At 47.7% G+C, this 22,774-nt stretch overlaps 1 protein-coding gene across 4 annotated transcripts in view; it reads right to left on the bottom strand.

The window, feature by feature from the left end:
- Positions 1–22,774, bottom strand: part of LOC144781713 (putative palmitoyltransferase ZDHHC24) — a 385,661-nt gene that overhangs the window by 44,350 nt on the left and 318,537 nt on the right. For 3 of the 4 annotated variants that reach the window (XM_078660689.1, XM_078660688.1, XM_078660687.1), the window contains one exon: positions 18,818–19,130. In XM_078660689.1, the coding sequence (XP_078516815.1) occupies positions 18,820–19,130 (311 nt within the window). In that variant the 3' untranslated portion in view covers positions 18,818–18,819. The remainder of the gene's footprint in view (positions 1–18,817; positions 19,131–22,774) is intronic. The other variant, XM_078660690.1, reaches the window with a different exon arrangement.

Raw genomic sequence — 22,774 nt, forward strand, 5'->3', positions numbered from 1 at the left:
AATTACGGTCGGGGGGTCACTGAGATGATAATCTGCTGGGGCGGTGTAGGTAGGGGGGAGGAGAAATGCAATGTAGCATTTTCCAGACCAGCCTTGAGGTAACCAAGTGCGCGCGTGAGATCCACAGATAAAGTAGGTGTTGGGGGCAGTGGCCATCGTTGGGAAATTTGGATCAGGTAGGGTGTAGGTCTTGTTACATTCACTATCTCCCATTTTCTGACCCTTGCCCTTTCCTCTTACGCAGAATAGGCCCTGGTGGGGCACGGCCCATCCTCCCTGGTCTGTCTGTCTTTTCTGGACTGAAAATGTCTCCCTAAAGGAGGTGGTGTCATTGAAGAGGGAGTAACTGGTGTTTTCACTAATGTCTGCTCGTCCCCATGTTGCTGTGAAGGTTACCATCCTTGCGACGGCTCTTACTGTTTTTGTTTTTATCTCATTCCAGGTACTAGCGTTTTTGATCGGGGTCTCAGGAATGTTCCTAACAGAGGCGGAAAATATCATAGAGAGTGCATAGGTAGATCCAGCATAGCCAAAAGGGAGAGGAATAAAAGGCATTCCTCCGTGCACAGAATGTGGCATTAAACCACAGACCCAACAATTTGTTTTGTTAATCACCAATTGATGTTGGTGGAGTGTGGAGATGAATGTGTTATTGAAGAACTCTTTTCTTCTGTTCATGAGATGTGGAGGAAGATCTACGTGTGAATGCATAGCAGTATTGTTCAAGGGCGCGGGGGAAGACGGTGGGAAAGCTAGATGAAGGAACCAACCTAGACAAGCCATGATGCAGAAAATAAGAATCATGATAGAAAGGAAAAGGGGAACTTTGTCATGTAACAGTTTCGCACAATGAGTCTTTATCTTCATAATTTCGGCTGCTTAATCTTCGAGAGGAAAAAAAAGGACCAGTAACCGGACTCTTCCCTGCAACCGCTTCACCAAGCGTCCGTCTTGGGCTTAAATAGCCACTGGCAGGCCGGATTCAGATGCAAATGTCTCAAGTCTGTTTGGGGTAAGATCGCAGCCGCGATTTGTACTCTTCTTGGGGTAAAAGTTCTGGGAGGGGTGAAATAAAGTCTGTCGTTTCAGTGTCTTTAAAGTCTGTTTTTTCAGTGTCTCTGGTCTCAGGATCAGCAACAGTGTCCGGAGTTGGTCCGTAGAAGGGTTTGCAATGAGAGACGTGTAGCCAGCCTTTCCATCCCTCGACTTTGATAGCGGTCCTCGTCGTCAGCAGCACCAGCTTGGGGGACGTCCACCTTTTCTCCAGAGGGCTGGTTCGATCAAAATTTCTGACGAGCACCCATTGACCAGGCCGAAGGGAGTGCTCGTCGGGCGTGGACTTGTCTGGAAAAGCTGCAGCCACCTGTGAACGGCAAGAACGTAGTGCAGACATCAAAGAAGCCAAGTATCTGTCAGTACATTTGCATCAATGTCAATTAGCTTTTTAGGAGATGGGACACCCAAGATATTCGGAGGCCTCCCAAATGTAATTTCATAGGGGGACAGACCCGTCCGGGAATGTGCCACCATTCTCATATAGAAGAGGGCAACCGGAAGAGCTGTAACCCAATCTATTTGTTTGTCAGCGCATATTTTTGCTAATTTTGTTTTTAATGTCTGGGTATGTCGTTCGACTAGGCCTGCTGCTTGGGGATGCCTAACACAGTGAAACTTCCAGCTGTATCCTAGCAGTAAGGAGACAGCTTCCATCAATTTAGAGGAGAATGGTTGTCCGTTGTCAGAGTAAATGACTCTTGGCAACCCGTAGCGAGGGAAGAATTCCCTCACCAATTGCTTGGCAGTCATCTGGGCACCATAGTCTGGGACGGGGTATGCTTTAGTCCATCGAGTTAAGGTACAGACTACTACGAGGACATACTTATATCCCCGACATCTCTCCATCTGTATGTAGTCAATTTGTAGGACTTCGAAGGGGTGATCTGGAGGATGGAACCCTCCTTGTTCAATGGATACATTTTTCCCTGGATTGAACTGACAGCAAATCATAAAGGTTCGTACTTTTTGTTTGGCTGCTGCACGCAGATGCTTGTTGTGCCATATCAGATTCAGACTGTCTAACATTCCTTTCTGTCCTAGGTGTGCGGGACCATGAGCAGTTTCTATCATTATGGGAACCATTAGGTCAGGGAGAAACCATTTGGATTTGTCCTGTGTTATCCAACCTTGATCTGTGTGTGATCCTCCCTCCTCTTCCCATTTTCTCTTTTCGGTTTCTGTGGCTTGATTTTGGATGTCTACTACATCCTTGGTCGGATCGATAACTGGACAGATAGTACTAATGGTGGTTTCGGTGTTTAGTGTTTCTGTCTGAGCAGTATGTTTAGCTGTGGCGTCAGCCAGAGCATTACCTCTGGTGATAGAGTCTACAACTTTGGTGTGTGCTTTACATTTTAGTATGGCTATTTCTGTGGGTTTGTGTATTGACTCTAGTAGCTGGAGGACAAGGTCTCCATGTTGGATCTTGGTTCCATGAGAGGTCAGGAAACCTCTCTCTTTCCAAAGGATGCCGAAATTATGAACTACCCCGAATGCATATTGTGAGTCGGTGTAGATGTTGACTCGCTTTCCTTTGGACCATCCACATGCTTGGGTGAGAGCTATTAGTTCTGCTGCTTGTGCAGAATGTACGGGTATTCTGGCTGCTAGAAGGACGGTGTTCTCTGTAGTGACAGCATAGGCTGCTGAGAGTTCGCCTGATTGGAGACGCATACAGGAACCGTCTACAAACAGTGTGTGTTCTGGTGTACTTAGAGGGACATCTGTAAGATCAGACCGGGGTTTTGTGACTAGTTCGACCACCTCTAAGCAGTCATGAACCTGGTTGTCAACTGGAACAGTAGGCAGTAGCGTAGCTGGGTTGACGATATTGCACCTTTTGATGATAATATGGGGTTGGAACAGAGTGACTTCGTAACCTGTGAGGCGAGCTATGGTTAGGTGTTGTGTCTGTGTCCTATTCAAAAGCAATTCTACTGCATGTGGAACTTGTACTTCAAGGGAGTGTCCTAGTACTATGGAATCACTTTGTCGTATTGCTAGAGCTGTAGCTGCAACAGATTTTAGGCAGGCCGGCAAACCTTGTGCAACAGGGTCAAGAGTGCTAGAAAAATAAGCACAGGGACGGTGTTTGTTAGCTTGTGTTTGTATGAGTACTGACAAGGCTGTACCTTCCCGTTCTGTGACAAAGAGGACAAAAGGTTTGGCATAATCAGGTGTAGCTAGGACAGGTGCAGAGCATAATGCCTGTTTGAGGGTGTCAAAAGCAAAAGTGTGCTCAGGTGTCCATGGCAATGGGGAAGAGGTTGTGCTTGTTAGCTGTATCAGGGGTTTGGCCAAGTATGCAAACTGGGGAATCCATTGTCTACAGTAAGACGTGAGGCCAATAAAGGCACGGACTTCTTTCTGTGTCTTGGGGACAGGAATGTTAAAAATGAGTTGAATTCTTTCAGGTGTGAGTGCCCTACCCTCCTTTGACAGCAGGTGTCCTAGGTAGGCCACCTGCTGTAAACACAATTGTAATTTCGAGGGTGACACCTTGTGGCCATGTTGTGCAAGGAACATTAGGACAATTCGTGAAGCTTGTTCACATTCTGGTTCGGAGCGTGCGGTGACCAGCAAGTCATCGACATATTGTAACAATGTCGTGTTGGCGGGCAGAACAATGTCATCTAACTGTCTTTTAAGTGCCTGACTGTAGATACTGGGACTTTCTGTATATCCTTGGGGAGCTCTTGTGAAACAGAAGCTACGACCTTGTAGGGAGAATCCGAATAGGTACTGACTGTCTTGGTGGATGGGTACACTGATGAAAGCATTCTTCAGGTCTATTACAGTGAAATGTGCAGCCTCAGGATCTATGGCTGTTAACAGAGTACTGATATCCAAGACCACAGGGTATTGTGGTACTACGCATTTATTGAGTTCACGTAAGTCAACCACGAGTCTGTAGACTGGTGGCGCACCATCATCAGTTTTCTTTCTGACTGGCAGGACTGGCGAGTTACATGTGTTGGAAGGTACTTCTCTGACTACTCCTTTTGTCATCAAATCATCGATAATATGAATAAGGGCTTGTTCTGCATCTGGAGGTAATTTGTATTGACGGATACGAGGTAGGACAACGCCTTCTTTCAGTGTCACTAAGTGTGGTGTAATATCCATGAATCCTACATCTGTTGGATCAGTAGCCCATAGTGTAACAGGAATGTCTCTTAGTCTGACATCTAGTTCTCGTGTGGTGAAACGACCTTTAAAATCTCGGAGGAATAGTCCGACTCCTTCTGGGGAACAACATATTATAGCACCTAGTTCTTTTAGTGTCTGGATGCCAAGGAGATTTTCGGGACAGGACTTTGTAAGTACTAAATCGGTGGAAGTTGTAAGAGGACCAACTTTAAGAGAAATTGTTCAGAAACTTTGATGATGACAGGTGTACCAGAAAAACCCAAGGAAATACTATTTGAGCTAGAGAGGGGTACCTTGGGAACTTCGTTGTGCTGCACTGTCGTCCTACTAGCCCCGGTGTCGATCAGAAATGTTGCTTCCTTACCTAGGAGTTTAGCATGTACATAGGGACCCTCTTGGTCAACCGGGACCGGTATTAGTGGACGATTATCGTGTTCCTCCCAGCTATTTCATGAGATCGTGGGGAATTCAGGATAGGATGACACTGGGTACTGATAGAGTTGGGTGGTAAGTTTAGCATCAGTTGGAGGAGCAGAAGGACGAGGGGGATAGTTACGAGGTTGTGTCTTCCCAGTGGCAATATTATGTTGTAATACTGGACAGTCACGCACGAAATGTCCTGGCTTTTTACAGTAATTACAAGTAACTTTTTCTTGTGATACTTGGGGTTGTTTAGGGGTCTGTTGGATCGTATTAGTTTGTGCTACTAATACCTTCATTTTAGTATCTTTTGTTCTCTTCTTTTCTTGTTCTTGTTCGTCCCTAATTCTATTTTGGTGATATTGGAGCATCTGAAGTGCTTGTGAGGGGGAGCTTGCTTGCCAAGTACTTTCTACCTTCAGTACTCTATTTTTGATCGTGGGCAAGGCATTTTCTACGAGTTTGGAAACAAATAATCGACTATAGGCATCTCCACCGGAGGAGAGGTCGCTGTTGATGAGGAAGCATTTCTCTAACCTGGAATAATAGTCCCCTATATCCTCATCTGGTTTCTGTTTACATGCAGGGATAGCATCCCAATCTTCTTTCTTAGTGGTCAGCAACTGGGACAGTATTTTAAGGAGACAGCGAGGGAGTTCCTGAACTAGAGGTCCCAAACCTTGTCCGGGATTACGAGTGGCATCTTCTTTTTCTAAGTCTGCCCATGTTACCTTTTTCCCTTCAATCTCCCAATCTTTTCCTTTTAGCTTGTCGTACGTTCCTTGAGGTAACAGGACTTTAAGGAGAATATTGAGGTCTTTATAAGTAAAGGAACCCATTTGAAGAATGTCCTTGAGTTCCCTATGGAAACCCGAAGGGTCTTTTTCGTGGGAAGGGACCATTTTCTTCATCTCGAGTATTTCTAGTTTTGTCAAAGGAGTGTACACGAATGTTTGTTGCAACTTTCCATCGGAATCTGCAACGGGGTGTACTTCTCGGAGGGGGAACTGTCCTTGGTCATAGGGATGGGGATTTATATCATAACTGTCTGTAAAACATTGGATATATCGCTGTCGTAGTTCAAGGAAGATATTAAGGAATTCTTGTCCCCTAGCCACCCACCTCCCTTCTAAACAGTCTCGTAAGAGAGGATGTAATCTTTTTGGTGGGCAACCAGTATCTTCGTACATTGTAATGAGGTGTTGAACCATATAGATGCTAGCTAGCCTTTGAGAGGCTAGAGGGATCGATAAAAACATTTGAGAAACTATATCAGAGCCATATATGGAGTATTGAGATACCCAATGGGTGCTTGATCTCGCGAGTTCTTTTTCTTGTGTGGTGAGTGGAGACTCGTTGTCCATCCAATCATCTAGAGCTTCTTGCGTTCGTTGGAACAACCTATCTGTGGGGGCTGACAATTTCTTAGTTCTAAGTTTGAATTGTCCGTTATTCTGAGAACGAGGGATACGGGAACGTACTGCACCCTGAAAAGCAGTTCCTTCGTCTCTATCCTCGCTCGTACTCTCATTCACAGTTCCCTGGGTAGGGGCATCTTTTCGATGGGAATCGGAAACCTTGCTTATGAACAGTGGAATAAAAAGATCTATTTCTTTTATTTTATTGTAATTTCCTGCGACTACTGCTTGGTCCACTTGTAGTAAATCATCAGGAACTCTTTTTCCTGCACTAGCTATCATTCTAATAAAACAAGTGATCATGAATCGTGAGAGGCATTTTCTATGTGCTTTGGGTCTATTTTTTTATAGCCTCCTGTAGTGTTTCTAAATTTTCTCCTGTTCGAAGCGCTTCATAAATTTTGTTTAGGCAATTTGTGATATTCGGTACCTCTCGTATACCTTCTAGAGCTTCTCGTAAGCGAAGGGAAATATCTGCTTGTGAACCTTCCCCTGGGGTTGGATCATAATCACATTCTAACAGAGGTAGAACACCACCCGAAGTGTCAGGGATGGGTTCCGTCTGAGTAACTACTCGTCTGGCTGTTACCTGATTCGTATAAGCAGGAGGAGGCTCCATCAAGTAAGTAGTAATAAAATCGTCGGGTACAGAAGGAACCTTAGGGCGTGGAGGTGCCGTAGGGGTACTAGAATCTGAGTTAATCTCGGACCCTGTTTTTGGTGAGAGGACAGGATATATACCCGTTACTGAGGCTGAGACCTCCCTTTTCTTTTGTTCAGAACAAATATCATCATCCTGATCCTGTAACTTTTTCATCTTACTTTCTTCCGACATTCCTTTTGCTTTCTCAACTTTCCCTTGCTCTTTCTGTTCCCTTCGATGTGCTTCTTTTCGCCATATATCATCACTCTCTAACATCGAGGGTCTCGCTTTCTTTTCCCAACATCTTTTCTCAACCGCAATGATACAATTCAAATCCCATGTGCCACTCTTTGGCCATCTGAACGCGATGTCTAAATCTTTAGTATAACCTTCCCAAAGATCCAAATACAAGATGGCACCAATCCCATACTTTGTGTACATAAAATAACCAGGAGTATCCTTCGGGGGGACTGGTACAGACTGTTCCAGTAACCCCTTCCGGGTACCCAGTTTACACAGCTTAGAGAACAAAGGCATTGTATCAAATAAAGATAAAACTTTACACTTGAAAAAACTCGATATATTCTGAGTATCAGAATACAAACATACCGTTTTCTAGAAACCTAGAACCCGTCTTTACCGTGCTCTGAATAACTCAGAACCCGTCTTTACCGTGCTCCGAATAATTCGGAACCCGTCTTTACCGTGCTCTGAAAATTCAGAACCCGTCTTTATACACCCCCAGCAGTACTCACCGAGGTGCAGAGAACTTGAAGACCTTGAAGATCTGGACACTTGATTACGCAGCGCTCGTGGACAGGGACTGGTCGGGTTTCAGACGACCTCGGACTCGGCAATCTTCACAGGTTTCGGGCTCTGGGTCGGAACTTCCGCTGTCGTCCTCACCGCCTCGTATGGATGGCTAGGCCGTGGCTCGGCCCCTCTTCGACACGAAGGAGTTCATGCAGGAACACCCTGCAGTGTGCACGTAGAAGTCCGTCGATGTCTTGAAGAGACCGGTCTAGGTCCGCATCACCGGCGTGTGGGGAGAAAGGGAAGCCCCTGTTCGGGTGCCAATTTGCTGTGGTAAATATTTTAGTAATTTACCTTGATCAGAATTTCTAGGCAATATCAATAAGTTCAAAGTATGAAGAGTAGATTCCGTGGTGGTTCGAATTCAGGGTCTTTATTCAGTAACTCGAGTTAAGGGAGAGCTCCGTCACCTGAGGAGGATCGGAAGAATCTCTAACTTTATTTTCTGAACACACAGTAGTTATAGCAGGAAAAGAGGAAGGAGCTTCCCTTCAATGAATGCCCGGATCATACGTTAACATAAGACAGAAGTCATGTAGGTCCGGATCATATGTTGCAATAAAACAGAAGTCATGACCATAAAAGGAGGCAGCGTCATGAAAGAGTGAAGACATGGTAGAGGAGATAAGGCTGCGTCATGATTTAGAATGAGGAAGCACAAGAGAGGCGAAGGTGTGGAGAAATAACACTAGGCTGGTTCCTTAGATAGGGGAGAGGTGGTCGTGACAGGATGTCTGTTTGTCGTGTTTCAGCATTCGGGGGCTCTTCTTCTTGGAATTGGTTATCGTGGTTTAACAGAGTGGGGCCCATTTCTCGGAATTGGCCCGATTATAGGGAAATGGTTACAGATGGGGAGGGGGTCTTGTTCTCGGCATCGGCTTAACCACAGTAATGTACGGTTTGAGTGAGGCAGTTGGTTCTCGGAATCGCTTTGACCATAAGGATAAGCGTTTGACTTTTTGGGGAAGGAGAGCGCGTGTGTGACTACATGAGGCGCATGATCAGCGCGTGGTCGGTTCGTGCTCGTGTTCTCGTGTGCTCGTGTTTTGGCGTGATGGGCTCGGGGACATGACGGAAGAGGGTGTATGATGGGACATAACTGTACGATAAATAATCATTTTCCTCACATCTTGAAATATTGATGGTAACGCCCTAGTGCGCTTACACCGCCAGACGGCATAACGAAGATTGTTTTGGATAAAACTCTTAAAGTCCCTCGTTGCCTTCCACATCATTCCTCCTCCGCCTCAAGAAAAGCCCGATACAAAGAACTTTGAGCCCTGATGAGAGACCAGGCATGATTGTCCTGGTCTTGAAACACGTCGGCAGCTTTTTTGGTGGAATAACAATTCTACGATAAAAATAACCAAGACTCATTAGCTTAGATAGAGTTGAACCACTATCATTTAGTTGATATTATTCCCCATAGATTCAATTGCTCTCAGTTATTAATTATTCATGCACTTATGTTTCTAGTTCTATGTATCCATTGATTTTTTGTTTAATTTTCTGTATGATGTTTGATGTTGATTTATTGACATTTTTGTGTTTTTTCTATGTATAAAATTGTAAGATATGTACAGTGTTTTTTCTGCTATCAAGATTTGAAATAATGTTTAAAAATATTGAAATAATCGGCAATAAATAAAAATTGCTGCGTTTTTGGACTTAATTAATTTTGTCTGATTCCCCAAAAAGGTTTTTCCTTCGAATAACTGTGGTCCAGGCAAATTGTATGTTGCAGTCTCAAATTTTAGAGCATTCTACCAACTTACTCCGCTTCAGTGTGCAGTGTCATGGTTCAAAACTGACATAGCCGACTCGCTGAGTAGATTAAACCAAGGACATCAGCTTCCCACAGACATCAGTAAAACCAGAAAGAAAAGAAAGTGCCAAACTCATTGACTTCCACAGTGCATATTTTACAATACTTTTATTTCCATTCGACTGCCGAAAGAGATGCTTCCCAGCCCCAACACCACACTGATACCATAAGCCTGCACATCACACACAATCCTCAGCCCTCAGGCCGGTGCTGGAAGGGTCGATGTGTGTCTAATAAGCGCCTGATTCACTTTAGGCGCAGAGGACACCGCCCACACCTCACCTCTGGCTGCTATATCTAGATATGGAACACTGTCTGTTGCACTTATTTACCACCAAAACTAGATCTGACTTTTTATGAAAACAAATGAAACCAAGCTGCCTCAGGCGGACATATATAACGTCCCTGCTGTAGCCGCAATAGATAAACATTTGCTTCTGATTTACACTAGTATTGCCTGGAGGGGCAAACTATTTCAAAGCAGATCTAGTCAGCAAAGCTCCAATAATACTGCCCTATTGCGTGCATGGAGTAGTGAGCAGGATTTTGCTTGCCTAGGTTGGAGATGTATCAACTTTGGAGTATGGCATTTCTGTATGAAGGTTTGCCAGTGTTGTGCTCGACATAAGCTGTCAGGGTGTAATAGATACACTCGTTCAAGTTAGACTGTGCAAGAAAAATTCACGCTCGCACAGTGAAACCACTGGCTGAGGTGACCCTTTGCCCCCACCCTTCTCCATGCACAGCCAATAAAAGATAAATCAAATGAAAAGCGGGACGGGCTACTAAAAACACGCAAGGAAAGCAAATGAAAAACAGGATGGGCTAATAAAAACAAGACAGGCGGAAAGTAACAAAACACATAACGAAGGAAATCGTAAGGAAACTGTACTCAGCTGGTGGTGCTCCTCGGCCTTAAACGGAAGTGAGGTATTGGCTGCACCAACGAATTAGGAGGCAGCAAAATAGAGAGACGCTGGCGTGAACCTATGGTAAGCAGCAGGTGAGAATAAAGATGTTTTGTTGATTACAGCAGGTCTTGCAGACAGGGCATGGGCTGTCTATGCTCGCCATAAAAAGTGATCAGAACATTACCTACACACATGCACAAATAATAAAAGTAATGGCAGGGCGGTGCAACAGAAAGAGTGTAAGTAGATTCACATTCTGCAACTAGCTTAGTGGCATGCTCTTATATGTTCCAAGTTGCCTAGATTTTGAGACAATGCTACTAGGAAGCCCCAAAAAGTAGATGTATATAAAGATGAAAGACTAAGTGGCTTTGCATGTTTCTGCAGTAGACTGTTGGGTGTGGGGGGAGGCTCAGTAAAGTCAACTTTTGATATATACTAGAATAATGACTATATTCTAAAGAGTTGGCCCAACTTCACAAGTGAAGCAGAGATACACAAAACAAATTCTGGGAAACAGATATGACCAGATGGGTGAATATGGAATGTTGGGTTGAAGAGGTGATTCCAGTATTAAAGGGAGGAGGCTTACAGTACTTTGATCTGGGGGATGTTACTAGTTGAACATGAGCTCCAAGACCGGGACACATGGGAGGAAAGGCAACAATCTGATAGAAAATAAAAATAAAATGCCCCATTGAATTATATGACCCAGAGAAAACTGACAAACTGGAAGAATGCAACAGTAGCCCTCAAAAATGTTAGACAACTGATTTTATGTAATCGCAGAAGTTAATGAACACTGAAATGTGGTATTCCCTTTGTGAGTTGGAAAGAAGGCAGGCAATTGTATGTCAAGCTTGAGTTTGTAAAATAAAGAAAATTAAAACATGTAACACTGACGAGTCACAGGTTTATGTTGACTTATCATTGATATGCAAGGAGGCCAGGGATCCTCTGACACACACTTGTCAACTTCAAGAACACTATCACAGCAGTCTGCCTTTTCTGTGCTCACCCTCTCTCTGGAGTTAGCAGCTGGGCTTCCTCTCCTCTGGCAGACAGCTCCTAAAAGGCAAGTAACTCCTTCCCGCTCAGCAATTAGGCAGACTCTCGCGCAGAACCACAGCTCTCCAGCTGAATCACCACCATCCTCCCTCTATCAACTACATGACAGCACCCAGGAAGAACAAATCAGCAAGCCCCTGCTAAAAAGGTTACAATTGAAGTTCTAAAGGCAACCCAAACTCCATCCCGCCACACTTCAGCGTCTAGGCTATACCCTCTAGCTCAGGAATGCAGGCAATATACTTCCACTGTCTGGGGCGACTGTATTGCAATCTCGAACTTGAACCATGTCAAACCAGAACCAATCCAAAATGGATCTACTGGCTTTAGCACTCACCGATTTGCAAGCAACATGGAGACAGGATATCATGTACCATACGTGCATACCCACTTGACATACTTAAAGCTATTTCAGCACAGGGTCTTGGCATAATATGTAACCGCAACTTTACATGCATCATGTTATCACTTTGAACCGGTAAAAAGTCCTTTCCAATACTATGGATTAAAAATTGGTATGCTACCACCACAGTACAGTACATGTCCCAATTGACACAGACAGTAGTAGTCTCGTGTCCAACAGATATACGTTTGGAGTACCTCCTGATCTGAGATCTAGGCCTTGATTCTTCTGGTCAATTTCAGGACTAGGCCTCAGTGCGCACACAGGATTTCATAGGTGCTTTGGCAAAAAATCAAGATGCCAGCGTCACATGCAGTCAGGGGGTCCTTTTCAAAATACTATGTAGCTGGCAATCTTGCCATAACAAAAGAGTCCATTAAAGAATCTCAAAGTCAAAACCTCATAAGACACTGTTTAGCAACCCTGTGCCTAGTGGTGAAGGCAGACAAATGTATTGCAAATATGAAAGACAGTTTGAGTTTAAACTTGCTAAGTTTATTTCAATCACGAAAAATAAAAATACAGCTCATAGTGGCAGAGTATATTTATTTCTTCCCCTTTCTTTCCCTTCCCTTTCGCTTCCTTTATAACCCTAAAATGTAAAAAGCTTTCTGCTATGTTTTTTGGCATCTATTTTATCTTATAGGGTGCTTACTCTCAAATATTGTTCCACTTTTGCCCTATGTTTTTATACTGCAAGTTATGTTAATAACGCTTGTTAAACTTAAGAACTACAGCTCATGCAAAATGAGAACACTGGAATGTTGAGAGCTCCTTTGAAGACAATGGAACAACAAAGGGCTATACACACCAGTAGAGGCCCACTGTTGTCAACATTCCAATGTTTTAATTCACATGCTCTGACTCTCCGGGTCCCCCACCTCTCCATGGTTTGTGCATGGGGAGTGAGAGAGGCAGAGGCAGTGGTGCTAGAAAACCCCCCAGAAAAAGCAGTTTAGTAATAGCCAAGTAGATTCCTGGGCTTGCTGCTGCTCGCTTTCACAGCTTCCGGTGAGCATGGTTGACAGTTAATAACAAATCTAGCCAGGTGGGCAGTGTCATGTCGTGACACCAATAACGACAGACACGTAGGTTACATTTAATGGAGCTTTATTATCTTGCATCCATGCAGGTCCCAGTCCCTACTCTAACTGCCCTTTCCTCTCCATGCTCCGCCTCTTCCCTCCAGCCCCGGTGCTCCTCCCATCCCAACTACTAGACTGCACAACATCACATCTCCCCCCTTGTTAACAAAAGAAATTTGAACAGCTTCTAATCCATTTCTTCGATTAATCTTCTTGGTTTGACAATGTCTCTTCGTGGTCTGACATAGGGTTCACTGTCAGTTATCGCATTTCCTTGCAACTGACCCGACCGCAATGAGGGGCTTGGTTGAGTTGCTTCTCTAATGTCTGGGTGCATCGTGTCCTTCTCAAGTATTTCCTTCATACCTGGTGTGCACTTCTGAAAATGGGACGCATTGCGAGTAATTCGTCTCTGCTCCGACTCAGCCGTAATCATGGTGCCTTTGTGCTGGGTAACAGTGAGAGGTTCGTCTTTGAACCTGCAGTCAGTCTTCTTGGTCTGTTCATGCTTAACCACTACACAATCTCCAGTTTGCAAGGAGGGGGGCTTGGCATGCCGTCGGGCATCAGCGTATATCTTCATTTGATTCTTCTCCGCACAGTCAGCTTTTGCAGTTTCGTAGTGAATGTGTGTCGGGGACACCGGTGTTAGAGCTCCTTCCCACGTAGGAATCCTTGTCCTGATGGGCCTGCCTAACATGAGTGTGGCAGGGCATTTTCCGGTGGTCGCGTGGGGTGTGGTTCGATACGCCCTTAACACTTCATTCAGAGCCATCTGCAGATCTTTCTTTTCTAGCATGGCTTGTTGAAAGGTCTTTTTTAGGGTGGCCATGAATCTCTCAATGGTGCCGTTTGCTTGTGGCCATAGAGGGGTGACCTTCCGATGGTGAAAGTTCATGTGTTTAGCAAACTCACTGAATTCATGACTATTGAAAGGAGGGCCATTGTCCGTTTTGAGTTCCTTAGGAACACCCCACTCAGCAAACACTTCATCCAGTACCGCTATTGTGCTGGATGCATTGGTGGATGACACAAATTGAGCGATTGGGAATCGCGAGTATTCGTCCATGATTGCCACCACACACCGACCAGATTGGAGGGGTCCATAGAAATCCATGGCGAGTTTCTGCCATACTCCATCCAGCAATGGGGTCATCTGAAGTGGAGCTGGAGGATCACCTGACTTTACTAGTTGACATTGCGGACAGTCTTCCAACGTGGACTCTACTATTTGATCTAGTTGCGGAAACCACACTCTCTCTCTTAAGGTCCTCTTGGTGGCAACCACTCCTCTATGACCTTCATGCGCAAGATTAACCACTCCTTGACGTAGTTGTCTAGGGATGACGATCCGATGGTCCCTCAGCAAGAGCCCTTCTGAGGTGGTTGATAGCTCATCCCTGACGTGACGGAAGGCTTGCATCTCCTGACGTATCTGTGGGTCTTTCATTTCATCTTCACTCTCATGTCTCCATCGATGTGTGGATAACCGACGCATTATTTTCTGGAGGATATTGTCGTGGGCCGTCGCCTCCTTAATTGCCTCACGAAGAACGGCAGGTGGTCGGGCTACACTTACCACGAAGTGTATGTATTCTTCAGCCATCGACGGGCGTGATTCATGAGCTGCCAGTGGATGTCTGGACATGTAGTCCGCAGGATTCTCACCCTTCCCGGGTTTGTGAATGATTGTGAAGGTGTATTTCTGCAATCTCAGACCCCACCGTTTAATGCGAGGAGGCATCTTGGCCTTGGGGTTGCCAAAGATCGTGACAAGGGCTTGGTGGTCTGTGACCATGGTAAAATGTTTGCCAAAAATGAACTCATGGAAATGTTCACATGCCCACACAACCGCTAGGCTCTCCTTCTCAGGCTGCGAGTAGGCTTTTTCAGTGTCCGAGAGGCTGCGACTGGCGTAGGCCACAATGAAACGTCGCTCTGTGTCATTGTCATATTGTGCTAGAATGGCGCCTAGACCAACAGGACTGGCATCCACAGTGATTTCCGTCTTCCTTTTGGTGTTAAAATAGGCCAGGTTGTCCGCTGACTCTACTGCTTGCTTGATTTCTTGGAATGCCCTCTCACACGAGGGACTCCACACAAACGGTTGGCCTTGCTTTGTGAGGGCACGGAGAGGATGACTGATCGTTGCATAGTCTTTGATGTATCTGGAGCAGTAACTGGCCATGCCCAGGAAGGATTGGACATCGCTGACATCCAGAGGGCTCTTGGTGGTATTTAGCGCAGTCACTTTCTCGGGATCAGGCTTCATCCCAGCTCCCGAAAAGACGTGACCAAAGAACTTGAGTGTTGATTGATGGAACTCACACTTGTCTTTGTTCAACGTTAAGTTAGCTTCCAGAAGGGCGTGACACACACGATCCAAAGCCTGATCATGTTCCTGAGTATTTGACCCATACACCAGTATGTCGTCACTGTAATTCAGTGAATTGGGGATGTGCCTGATGATTTGGCGGATCACCTCTTGAAAAATTTCTGCTGCGGAAGAGACTCCGAAACTCAGTCTTTTATAGCGAAATAAACCCAAGTGTGTTGCAAAGGTCGTGATGTATCTCGATTTTTCATGTAATTCCAGTTGCTGATACCCTTTGTTGAGGTCTAATTTGGAGAAAACTCTGGCTCCATTGAGCGCTGCTATCATATCGCTCAAATGAGGTCCTGGGTGTCGTTCCCGTTTAATTGCGGTGTTGGGAAGTCTCATGTCCACACACAATCTCACTTTCTCAGGTGTGCCCTTCTTGGGGACAATGACCACAGGGACACCCATGGTGTGGGACCGTCTGTTTTTTCAATAATGTCTGCCTGAAGCAGTTCTTGGATCTCGTCCTCTACGGCCTGTTGTAGGTGGAAAGGGACTCGCCGTGGATGTTGAGCAATGGGACGCACTTGATTGTTTATGTGTAAACGAATCAGGCAGTTCTTCATTTTGCCAAGTCCTTGGAAGAGTTTGGGAAACTTCCGAATGATGTCAGGATTGTCATGGACTCTATATAGTATTTCAACCAGCCTGAGTCTTTCAGCTGTGGGCAAACTGAGGAGACAATCAGCCTCCGGTCCATGGATGACATGAATATACGCTTGAATTGTTGTTGACTCATGCTTAAGTGTTGTGGCGAACTTGCCCAGACAGTGGAGTGGTTTTTTCAACATCCAGGTGAATACTCTGACGTGTGCAGGGCTCAACATGGGCTGCGGTCTCATCTTATTGTATTCAGTCACTGGCATGTAGTTAAGTGACGCCCCACTATCAAGTACAAATTTGGTGGCATGAGTCCCTACTTCGATGTCCAGCAGAGGATATTTTTTTTGTTGATCCGGGTCTGCCACCATGCAGACATATTCGTCGGTGTATTTTGTCTCTCGAGAGGTCGACCTGGAGTCCCTGGACGTTGACCGCCTAGTCCAGTGCGAGTTGTGAGACTCTCTGCTGGAATGTGACGAGCCAGAGGACGACACGGCCCTGTCTTGCACAGCCTTTACATGGTGGCGCCTTTCATCAGTTCGAGATCTTGTTTTTTCACTCTTCCTCTCCGTGTTGTAGACTCCACAAATGATTTTGAAATGGTTCATACGTCCGCATTTACGGCACTGCTGCCCCATCGCTGGGCACGAATCGGTGTGTGGGAAATCATACCCACATCGATAGCACTTCCTTGTCCGTTCTGTCTTCCTGGTGTAACTCGATCTCTTGCTCCTTCTTCTCGAATCGGGGTGTTGATTATTTCGACGTGTGTGTCTGGACGCCGGGCGAGATTTCCTCTGGTGGTCACCAGACCTTCTCTGACGGCTGGAGCTTTGCGTCCAGTAGGCCTGTTCCCTTTTTTCGCCCCGTCCTGTCTCCATGACCTTTGCGTGTTCTTCTGCCTGGTCATGCACTCTCGTCATCTCTTCAATCTCATCGAGATCATGACTCTTTCTCAATAGTCGCCTGCGAAGGGTTTCTGAATGACAACCATCGATGACTTTCAATCTGATGGCATCGTCAGTTGAAAAGGAGTCAAACTTGCAATATTGTGATAATCGCCGCAATTGTGCGATGAATGTGCTCATCATTTCTTCTTTATCTTGGCGAGCTTGATGAAACACATACCTCTCGTAGTCCACATTTCTTTTATGCACAAACCTTTTGTTGAGTGCTTCACGTACTTTATCATAGGTCCCTTTATCATCTGTTGACAGTTCTTTGATCACTTTCCCAATGTCTTTGCCAACAAGATTCGGAGTGCAATTAGTTTGTCTCTGTCGCCGGTCACTTTCGATCCCTCTAGGTAGTCTTCAAAATCTTCCAACCATTCCTGCCAGCGAGGACCCATACTTCCGTCCGCCACTAGTGTCAATGGCTCCGGGGGGCGTAGATGAGAGACGATGGGTGCGACAGGAGCAGCCACAGCCGCGGCCGCACCACCTCCATTTCGAACCGGTGAGGTTGATATGGCTGAGTTGATGAACTATCGACGCACTTGCGTTCTTTGGGACACTCACTTTGTACTGCTCACAACTGGTGTCAGCTATGGTAGCCGTACCGTCTCTTGCTTTAGCCAATGCTTGTTGTGTTTTCAACAATGTTTATTTGCAATTGTCAATGTTTGTTTGCATGTGCCACTAGTTATTCCTTGATTTCTGATTCTGCCTGACTTTAAAATGGCCGCTTGCAATCCACACATAGAGGATGTCCCAAAAGCTGCCTGACTTCAAGATGGCCGCCGTCACTGAACTCTCATTTCCCACGAGGTTTCATCTCCATTCATTCTCTCTTCAGGACTCACCGGCAGTCGGTCTCAGGGCAACACGCTCCAGATTTCAGATTTCCTCAGCAGCTGCCACATTCAGGTATGGTTGGGGTGGGCTCCCACCTTGCTTCACCAGGTCCCGCGCTCACTCGGCGACAACCTGCCGAGACTCACGCATCGGGAGTGAGATTCCGATGTCGGGGCCGCTCGAGCTTCGTTTTTCACCGCGCTTGATAGCGCTTACCAGCCAGTCTTTTTGGGGCAGCGTCCACCTCCAGGGGCAGTCTTCAAAGTTTTGGGGTGCCAGGCAGAGTCGGAGTGAGCTCCCGACTCCTGCTCTCTCAGTGCACGCCAACGTGCACGCATCGGGTGTGAGTCGCGTTTTGGCACGATTGAGCGTTTCTTTTGTTTGGACGCCCAGGCGCTTGTTCTCTCGGTTCCTCTTGGGCTCCCACAGTCGCCTGACTTGGGAAGAGGATCACCTGCTGCTGGCCTCTCGATTTGGGCAGCAGTTTCACTTTCCACAGCAGCACTTCTCTTTTCGGACGCTGCTCGGGACGGGGCGCTCCTGCAGGGTTCTGGGGTGAATTTACCACTTTATCCCATCCTCGTCGCCAGTTGTCATGTCGTGACACCAATAACGACAGACACGTAGGTTACATTTAATGGAGCTTTATTATCTTGCATCCATGCAGGTCCCAGTCCCTACTCTAACTGCCCTTTCCTCTTCATGCTCTGCCTCTTCCCTCCAGCCCCGGTGCTCCTCCCATCCCAACTACTAGACTGCACAACATCACAGGCAGTAATAGTTAAACATTCATAGTAGTAGGGCGAAGCAAAGCCTGAGAAGCTTCCGAGCTGTGAGAGGGTTTAAAACCACTATGTCTCCAGGGAAGATGTGTTTTTTGTTTGAATATCCAGCCCTAATGGGGCAGCATAATAGCCCTGCGTAGCAGACTGTACCCACCATTAAAGTTTCGCTACCTTATTCCCTATGATGATAGAGCAGGAGGACTTTGATGGCTGATATAGGCCGCACGGCAGGATATAAGGCTATAGCCTGGGTTCCTTGGGACAGCAACCTATTTTAAAAACGTATTTATTCGAATGAAATTTGCTAAGGACCACATGTTAAACATAATTTTTGAAAAGATGAGTGCTCCGTTTCCTTGTGAGAATATTCAGTTGGATTTTCAGTCAAATCTCAGATTAAACAATTTGTCAAACTAACATTGACATATGATTGATTTAATATATGTGTCTCATGGACTCACCTTCAGAGTTCAGACGACTTCCCCAGCTGTTGAACTGGAGGACTCCTAGTCTCAAAACGAACTCCATCTCCTGGGAGTGGTGAAGAGATCCAAGGGGAGAGCCAGGTCAAAAACCAACGGGTACCCAGAAACTCCCTCACATTACGCCGCCACCCCAGGTCATAACAGCGTTGTCCAGCATACAACTCTTTGCAGGTGGCACCTCGAAAAAGCAAGGCAGTGTGGAGGGCCAGGAAGCCAGAACAGAAGATTAATCCCACTACACAGATGTCTGCAACAAATGCAAAAACGAAGGTAGATATGCAGATTTGGCCTGCAAAAATACACAATATGGCAGAAAAATTATTTTCAGAGAGATTACTTCCTTTCGAAAACCTAACTGTGCTTCTTGTTACAGTGGCAAGGTTGAAAAATACAGATTACCTTTTGCAGTTTATTTGTCTTCTGACAGCCTCATTCACAGAATTAGCTAAAGATTTGCTCTCCAATGGTTACTTATTATTTTGGAGCATCATCATCATCAAGCTTATTTGGCTCAATACAGACAATAAAAGCCCAGCAACCATCATTAAAATAAAATATTCAAATAAACTGTTCTATGCCCATAATACAGCATTAATTTCTAAATACATTCAGAATACATATTTATGCATTTACGATTGCTCTATATAATTACCTCACAATCAATATCTCACGCTATCCCGGATGACAAACAAATGTACTCATTAAAAATTCAATTCTAGGGGGCGTGGCCAAGATGGCGACGGAGTAAGACGCTCTCTGCGTTCCCTCCGGCGCCGAATTCTACAACGCACCGAATAGCACCCCCGGGACCGTGCTTGGACCGGTGGTTTTGTAGCCTAAGGGCACCGGAGCATAGCGGCTGAGTACTGGCGGCAGCGTTGGCCCCTCGGAGCGTCCCGCGAGGAGAAGCGCGCTCTTGGTGCGGATGCGGTGAAGGGCCTGTCCGACGCCGGACTGGCGTAGAAAGGAAGCCGACAGGAAGTGCAGGCTGAGCGGTTGCCGTGAGGTGGTGGAGGTCGGCCCGATACCTGGAGCGGCGCCTCCTTAGCCTCAGTGGCCGACGGGACCTCCGGAGGTCGGCGTTGCTCCGCTGCCCCCTTCCCGTGTACCGCACTGGGGGCACGGCGGCTGAGCTGGGGGCTGTATGCAGATCGGCGGAGCGGGGGCCCTGCAGCGCGGACTGAGGTGAGCGCCTGGAGGCAGCCGGGGGGCTCGGGACCGCGATCTGGCCCGCGAAGGGCGACGGCTGTGCCGGACTGCTGGGCGGGAGCTGTGAAGAAGCGGCATTGGGCGGGTTGGGCGGCCCCCCCGGGGCGAGTCGCCTGCAGATTGCGGCCGAGTGCGGCCTACGCTTGCTTGCGGGGCACACTGGACGGCGGCGGCCTATAGTGGAGGAGGAGGCGTAACGCCTGGAGTCTTGGCTGTGATCTACGACCTGCGTGAGGCTCGGCTCGGAGGGCCTGTGCCCTGCAGTGACCTGGGCACCATTGAATCTGGGAGCGGTGGCCCGGACATGTGAAGCGCTCTCTGGTCTGTGGGGGCACGCACACCATTGAACTGTGACCTGGGGGGGGCTGTCGCAAGATCTACAGGGCGGGCCGATCAGTGGAGAGGTCCGGATATAGCGGCCCTAACACCTCGAAGAAGGACGCCGGGAGGCCCTCGTGGCCGGCGATTGCCACTGTGATTTGTGGTCGACGGCGACTTGGGATCAACTTGAGGGGACGCACACGGCGGACCTTGTGATGGCGAACAACCAGAGGAGGGGGAAGCCTAACAAGGATGGCCTGGCCAGGGGCTCCAATCTTCCGCCATCGCCTGGGGCGGGCTCCTCCTCCATGTCCGGGGACGGTGAGGCGCCGGTCACAAAAGCATTTATGACTGAGCTATTTGCTTCCATTAAAGATGACATCTCAGAGCTGCGGTCCCAGCTCGCGTCGGACCTTCGGGAGGTGAGGAGAGACCTGGATGGGGTTGGCGAGAGGGTAGCCACCCTGGAGGACCATGATCTTACCCTGGCTAATGATGTCCATCAGCTGCAACAGGATGTGCTGCGTCTTAGGGAACAGAATCTGGATCTGCAGTCCCACGCGGAGGATCTAGAGAACCGCTCCAGGCGGAACAACATCCGTATTAAGTCGGTACCATGGGACGGGGAGTCCGGCGATTTGAGAGGCTATATCCTGGAGCTGTTCCGGCAGATCTTGGGCGACGAAGAACTTACGGATGTCAAGATGGACAGAGCCCATAGGGTTGGTCTTCCTAGGCGCGGGGGGGGCCCTCCGCCGGACATTCTAGTCTGCATCCACGATTTTCAGTTGAAAGAGCGCATTCTGAAGAAGGCCCGGGAGGCTACGTCTATCCAGTTTCGTGGACACCACCCACAGCTGTATCAGGATTTGGCAGCTTCTACTCTTCAGAAGCGGCGTGAATTCAGGCCTGTGACTGCCTTCCTGCGGGACCGCGGCGTTGCTTACTCCTGGGGCCACCCGTTCCGCATCATATTTCGTTGGAACAACAGGCTTGAACAGATCAGGTCTCTTCAAGCGGCCATGGATCTACTGGGGATCGACAGACCGGATGCTTCACCTGGCGACAGGAGTCCCTCCGCAAGGGGCCGGCGGCGGTCCCCCTCCTGGCACAGGGTGGGCGGGGAGGGGGGGAGGAGGGTGCCTGACAGGCCCACCAGCTTGCAAGAACGGGTCGACGCGGTGGCCTCGGTTGCCACCGCCACGCTATCTGCCTCTCAGCTTGGTTCCGGGGCGGCGTGATTTCTGAAGAGGGATCTGGCTGGCGCCGGAGGGGCGCACCCCTACAGGTATCGTGGGTTCCTATGTACTTTGGGAGAAGACGCCCAGATACGAGACTCGTGGGGGACATCGGCCGATGTCTCCTTGCCGTCCCATGGAGGACTCTTTTGGACTTCTGATGGTTTGTGGGGGGGTTTCTGGGGGGGGGAGGGTCTTGGTGGGGTTGTTTGGGGTGTTGGGGTTGGGGGCGAGGGGGGGTGTTGGTGGTGACGCGGCTGTGCTGTGGATGGTGCTGTGTGGTGATGATTGGGAGACTGAGAGGTGCTGTTGGTGTGGGGGATGCGAGGCGGATGGGCGTGGGACTCGAGGTTGGGACTGTGGGGCGGAGGGTTGGCGGGGGCTTGATCTTGCCATGTGTTGTAAACAGGGCATCTACCGGCTGGGGTGGAGGGCCTGCCCCCGAGGTATAGAGGATTCTTGTTTTTTGTCTCCCGATGCCTGTTAGCATAGGGACCTGGAATGTTAAGGGACTGAACTCTCCGCAGAAAAGGCATAAGGTGTGGAAATACATAACGGACCACCACTTGGATATAGTGGGTCTGCAGGAAACTCACCTTACCCGCACGGATGAGCTGCGGCTTAAGCATAAGGCATATCCCATGATATACAGATCCTCCGCTTCCACAAAGCACAGGGGGGTGGCCCTCCTCTTCCATGCCTCGCTGCGTTTCCAGCCTGTGGCGGTGCGCACGGACAGGGAGGGTCGCTGGTTGATGGTGCGGGGATTAGTTCAGGGGAGGCTCTGTACCTTTGTTGTGCTGTATGCTCCTAATACTGGCCAGAATAAGTTTTTACAAAGTTTACTGCAGAAAGTGGGTGATTTTGTTGAAGGGCAGTTGTTTATCATGGGGGACTGTAATTTGGTGTGGGACGGGGCGCTGGATTGCTCTGGCGCTCGCAGGGCGGATACTGGTGTGTTCTCAGAGGTGTCGCGGCAAAAAGTGGTGGACATGGGGTTGATTGATGGGTGGCGATCTCTACATCCAACGTCCAGGGATTACACGTTTTTTTCTAATGTGCACCGCTCATATTCCCGACTGGACCATATATTTCTTAGCCAGGCTCTTAGAGGAGATGTCCTTGACTCCACCATACTGCCCCTCTCGGTCTCGGACCACAGCAT

Source organism: Lissotriton helveticus, chromosome 9, assembly GCF_964261635.1.
Source record: "Lissotriton helveticus chromosome 9, aLisHel1.1, whole genome shotgun sequence".
In the NCBI taxonomy this organism is placed as follows: domain Eukaryota; kingdom Metazoa; phylum Chordata; class Amphibia; order Caudata; family Salamandridae; genus Lissotriton; species Lissotriton helveticus.